The following is a 6,000-nucleotide window of genomic DNA, read 5'->3' as shown; positions in this document are numbered from 1 at the left end:
TGTTGTAGCATCTTCCCGGAGGGATCCGACCCTGTCCATCCTCCATCCCCGGGGGGCACCACTCCACCCCTCCCCCGTACATACCTGCCTGGAGCCCCCACACACCTGTTACACATGCTCGGCTCTGCTCCTGACTTGCCCCTTCTATAGATCGCACATTCCTCCATCTTATGGGGTAGCATCGCAGCCCTTCTGACCTCCATCCTTCATTCCTCCATCTCACTAATACCCCGACTTGTCTAGGGGGAGGGGGCATTCATGGGGCAGATGTGACAGCCATGGAGCACAGTCCGTGTCCCCTCTGATTCGTGCTCAGGGGTCCATCACACCAGGGGGGCCAACCCGGCACCCCTCCTCCCAGGCACAGAGCACAAAACCCATCCTGCCCCCCTGAGGCCGGGGCTATGACCGGAAAGCTGCTGGATAAACTCCCGGTTAATATGACATCGCTTCTACCGGACAGTCTGTACGCCGAGGAGGGGCAGGACCTGCCAGGAGCCCTGTCCATCTACCCCGGAGGGGGCAACGAGCAGCACTACTCCGCCATGTCTGCAGGTAAGTGACGGAGCAATGCCAAGCCTAGACCAGACCGTACCAAGAATTACCTGCATGTCATTTCCAGTAGCTATGGGTCAACTGTCATTGTCAATGTCTATGGGTCAACTGTCATTGTCAATGTCTATGGGTCAACTGTCATTGTCAATGTCTATGGGTCATCTGTCATTGTCAATGTCTATGGGTCAACTGTCATTGTCAATGTCTATGGGTCATCTGTCATTGTCAATGTCTATGGGTCAACTGTCATTGTCAATGTCTATGGGTCAACTGTCATTGTCAATGTCTATGGGTCAACTATCATTGAAAAATTACTAAGGGTCAACTGTCATTCCCAGTACCTATGGGTCCTTTGTCATTTTTAGTAAATGTGGGTCAATTGTCAGTACGTATTGAGCATCTATCATAGTTAGTAGCTAAGGGCCCTCTGTTGTCAGTACTTATGGGTCCTCTGCTATTTTTAGTATGCGGGGTCAATTGTCAGTCCCTATGGAACATCTATCATTGTTAGTACCTATGTGTCAACTGTCATCGTCAGTACTTATGGGTCCTCTGTAATTGTCAGTACCTATGGGCTAATTGTCATTGTTTGTACCCATGGATCCTCTGTTATTTTTAGTACGTGTGGGTCAACTGTCAGTGTCAGTACCTCTGGGGCCTCTATCTTTGTTAGTACCTATGAGTCCTCTGTCATTGTTAGTACATATGGTCAATTGTCATTGTCAGTACTTAAGGGTCCTCTGTCATTGTCAGTAACTATGATCAACTGTCATTGTTAGTACATATGGGTTAACTGTCATTGTTAGAACCTATGGTCAACTGTCATTGTCAGTACTTATGGGTCCTCTGTCATTGTTAGTACTTGAGTCAACTGTCATTTTCAGTACCTATGGGTCCTCTCTCATTCCCGGTATCTATGGGTCAGCTGTCATTTTCAGTACCTATTTGATCATTTATCATCACCTGTACCTATTTCACTGTCATTCCATATTGGTTATATGTGAGAGGTAGAGGTGAGAGTGGAAGGATGGGGTGGTGTTATATCTGTATATAGGAATGGAGTTTGGGGCTGTAGAGGAGATGTATTGTTGTGGATGGACTCTGGCAGGCTCAGCTCTGTTATATTGTATCGTTGTCAAGTTTTCTTTCCTGTGTTGGAATGTAACAAGTCGCACAGATCGTTTGCTGCTGTAGAGATGACAGGAGGAGATCTGCACTCCCAGGAAGGAGGGATGTGATCAGCGATCTATAGATGTGTATGATGTGATCTATAGATTTTTTTTGATGTGATCTATAGATTTGTGTGATGTGATCTATAAGATGTATGATGTGATCTATAGATTTGTATGATGTGATCTATAGATTTGTATGATGTGATCTATAGATTTGTGTGATGTGATCTATAGATTTGTATGATGCGATCTATAAGATGTATAATGTGATCTATAGATTTGTGTGATGTGATCTGTAGATTTGTATGATGTGATCTATAGATTTGTGTGATGGATCTATAGATTTGTGTGATGAATCTATAGATTTATATGATGTGATCTATAGATTTGTGTGATGGATCTATAGATTTATATGATGGGATCTATAGATTTGTGTGATGGATCTATAGATGTGTATGATGTGATCTATAGATTTGTATGATGTGTTCTATAGATTTGTGTGATGTGATCTGTAGATTTGTATGATGTGATCTATGAGATGTATGATGTGATCTATAGATTTGTATGATATGATCTATGATGTGATTAATCTATAGATTTGTGTGATGTGATCTGTAGATTTGTATGATGTGATCTATGAGATGTATGATGTGATCTATAGATTTCTATGATGTGATCTATGATGTGATTAATCTATAGATTTGTGTGATGTGATCTATAGATTTGTGTGATGTGATCTATGATGTGATGTGATCTATAGATTTGTGTGATGTGATCTATGATGTGATGTGATCTATAGATTTGTGTGATGTGATCTGTAGATTTGTATGATGTGATCTATAAGCTGTATGATGTGATCTATAGATTTGTGTGATGTGATCTGTAGATTTGTATGATGGGATCTATAAGCTGTATGATGTGATCTATAGATTTGTGTGATGTGATCTGTGGGATGTAACACTCTGGATGGTGCCCCGATCCCGTGTCTCCCCGCAGCCTCAGAGTTGACTTTGCTCACAGAGTGTCGGGCAGGGCAGGGCGATGTCCCAAATACTGGGGACCCGTCTGTACCCCAACTACCGGAGGTCCCCCATCTCCGGGGTGCTCCATGGCGGTGACAGCTGCACCATTCCCCTTCAGACGCTGAAAACGTCACATTGTGGGGGAAGGAAGTCTTTAAATATGGTTGCGGAGGTGGGGGAGCTCCCAGCCCGGTGTGTGGGGGAGGCAGGCGACGGAGTTGGGAGGTGACACGTGGGGGCAGCTGGTGACAGCTCACAGTATAGAGGTGAGTAGGTGTACTGGGGGGGCGGGGGAATTCCATATTTAACCCCTTAAATCCAGAGGTGACCTGCAGCCTTTACTAGCCAAAGGGTCTAAACTACTTTGTTACAAGTCTGGTGTAAACATATCCAAGTATTACACTATGTACAGAACCGATTCATATCCAGACGTCAGCTGCATCACAGTATCACAAGCGATCCTCACCAAGTAACTAGTAATACAAAACGGCCACACTAAGTACCAGAGATGGCATTTATAACCATTCACACCAAGTACCAGAGATGGCTTTAAAAATCATCTACACCAAGTACCAGAGATGGCATTTATAACCATTCACACCAAGTACCAGAGATGGCATTTATAACCATTCACACCAAGTACCAGAGATGGCATTAAGAACCAGCCACACCAAGTACCAGAGATGGCATGTATAACCATTCACACCAAGTACCAGAGATGGCATTAAGAACCAGCCACACCAAGTACCAGAGATGGCATTTATAACCATTCACACCAAGTACCAGAGATGGCATTAAGAACCAGCCACACTAAGTACCAGAGATGGCATTTATAACCATTCACACCAAGTACAAGAAATTGCATTAAAAATCATCTACACCAAGTACCAGAGATGGCATGTATAACCATTCACACCAAGTACCAGAGATGGCATTAAGAACCAGCCACACTAAGTACCAGAGATGGCATGTATAACCATTCACACCAAGTACAAGAGATGGCATTAAAATTCATCTACACCGCTGCCATTCACACCAAGTACCAGAGATGGCATTTATAACCATTCACACCTAGTACCAGAGATGGCATTTATAATCATTCACACCAAGTACCAGAGATGGCATTAAGAACCAGCCACACTAAGTACCAGAGATGGCATTTATAACCATTCACACAAAGTACAAGAAATGGCATTAAAAATCATCTACACCAAGTACCAGAGATGGCATTAAGAACCAGCCACACTAAGTACCAGAGATAGCATTGAAAATCATCAACATCAAGTACCATAGATGGCATTACAAACCATCTACACCAAGTACCAGAGATTACATAAAAAATTATCAACAAGTACCTGAGATGGCATTAAAGACCATCTACACCAAGTACCATAGATGGCATTAAAGACCATCTACACCAAGTACCAGAGATTACATAAAAAATGATCAACAAGTACCTGAGATGGCATTAAAGACCATCTACACCAAGTACCATAGATGGCATTAAAGACCATCTACACCAAGTACCAGAGATGGCAGTACAGACCATCTACACCAAGTACCATAGATAACATTAAAAACCATCTACACTAACTATCAGAGATGACATAAAAAAATATCAACAAGTGCCTAAGGTGGCATTGAAAACTATTCACACCAAGTACCAGAGATGGCATTTATAACCATTCACACCAAGTACCATAGATGCCATTAAAAATGATCAATGGCAAATACCATAGATGGCACAAAAAAATAATCAACACCAAGTACCAGAGATGGCATTAAAAATCATCAACACCAAGTACCAGAGATGGCATTAAAAATCATCAACACCAAGTACCAGAGATGGCATTAAAAATCATCAACAGCAAGTACCAGAGATGGCATTGAAAACCATCCCACCAAGTGCCAGACATGGCATTAAGAAACAGCCACACTAAGTACCAGAGATGCCATTGAAAACCATTCACACCAAGTACTAGAGATGGCATTAAGAACCAGCCACACCATGTACCAGTGATGGCATTAAAATATCATCCACACCAAGTAACAGAGATGGCATTAGGAACCAGCCGCACCAAGTACTAGAGATGGCATTAAAATATCCCCTGAAAAGTTAAATCTAGGGGACTTTTCAGATACTTAGTAGAAACATTCAGGTCAAATCTTGTAGTAAAAGAGTAAAAACATTACAATTTTATTATAAAAAAAAGGAAAAATAATATGACAATTAAAAAAAATTCCCTAGCTTTAACTTTTTGGTGGATTTGTTTAAATTAAGATGTAGGTGCTAAATCAAGTACCTGAGATGGCATTGCAGACCATCAACACCAAGTACCAGAGATGGCATTATAGACCATCCACACCAAGTACCGGAGATGGCATTATAGACCATCCACACCAAGTACCAGAGATGGCTTTACAGATCATCCACACCAAGAACCAGAGATGGCATTACAGACCATCCACAGCAAGTTCCAGAGATGGCATTACAGATCATCCACACCAAGTATCAGATGGCATTACAGACCACCCACACCATGTACTAGATATAGCATTACAGACCATCCACACCAAGTACTAGATATAGCATTACAGGCCATCCACACCAAGTACCAGAGATGGTATCCCAGACCATCCACACCAAGTACCAGAGATGGCATCCCAGACCATCCACACCAAGTACCAGATACGGCATTACAGACCATCCACACCAAGTACCAGAGATGGCATCCCAGACCATCCACACCAAGTACCAGATACGGCATTACAGACCATCCACACCAAGTACCAGAGATGGCACCCCAGACCATCCACACCAAGTACCAGAGATGGTACCCCAGACCATCCACACCAAGTACCAGAGATGGCACCCCAGATCATCCACACCAAGTACCAGAGATGGCACCCCAGACCATCCACACCAAGTACCAGAGATGGCCTTACAGACCATCCACACCAAGTACCAGAGATGGCATTACAGACCATCCACACCAAGTACCAGAGGTGGCATTAACAGCCATTCACATAAAGTACCAGAGATGGCATTAACAGGCATTCACCTAAAGTACCAGAGATGGTATTAACAGGCATTCACCTAAAGTACCAGAGATGGCATTAAAAACTATGCACCTCATGTACCAGAGATTGCAATAAAAATATGAACCAAGTAAAAGAATACAGACTCCCAGGGGCAATGCTTGTAAACTCTGCACTGTTCCTGAAAACAGCACAAGGGGCCAGGAAAAGAT

The 6,000-nt window shown here is 43.0% G+C and overlaps 1 protein-coding gene across 1 annotated transcript in view; it reads left to right on the top strand.

Annotated features, from left to right (window-relative positions):
* EGR3 (early growth response 3) overlaps positions 1 to 6,000 on the top strand; it is a 31,781-nt gene continuing 25,781 nt past the window's right edge. The window contains exon 1 of the mRNA XM_077469860.1: positions 1 to 555. Within this exon, the coding sequence (XP_077325986.1) occupies positions 405 to 555 (151 nt within the window). The 5' untranslated portion in view covers positions 1 to 404. The remainder of the gene's footprint in view (positions 556 to 6,000) is intronic.

The sequence above is a fragment of the Lithobates pipiens genome, unplaced genomic scaffold (genome assembly GCF_037356315.1).
Source record: "Lithobates pipiens isolate NorthernLeopardFrog02 unplaced genomic scaffold, aLitPip1_a1.2 Scaffold_8, whole genome shotgun sequence".
In the NCBI taxonomy this organism is placed as follows: Eukaryota; Metazoa; Chordata; class Amphibia; order Anura; family Ranidae; genus Lithobates; species Lithobates pipiens.
Note: the sequence above shows the minus strand (reverse complement) of the source record. Positions and strands in the feature narration are given on the sequence as shown.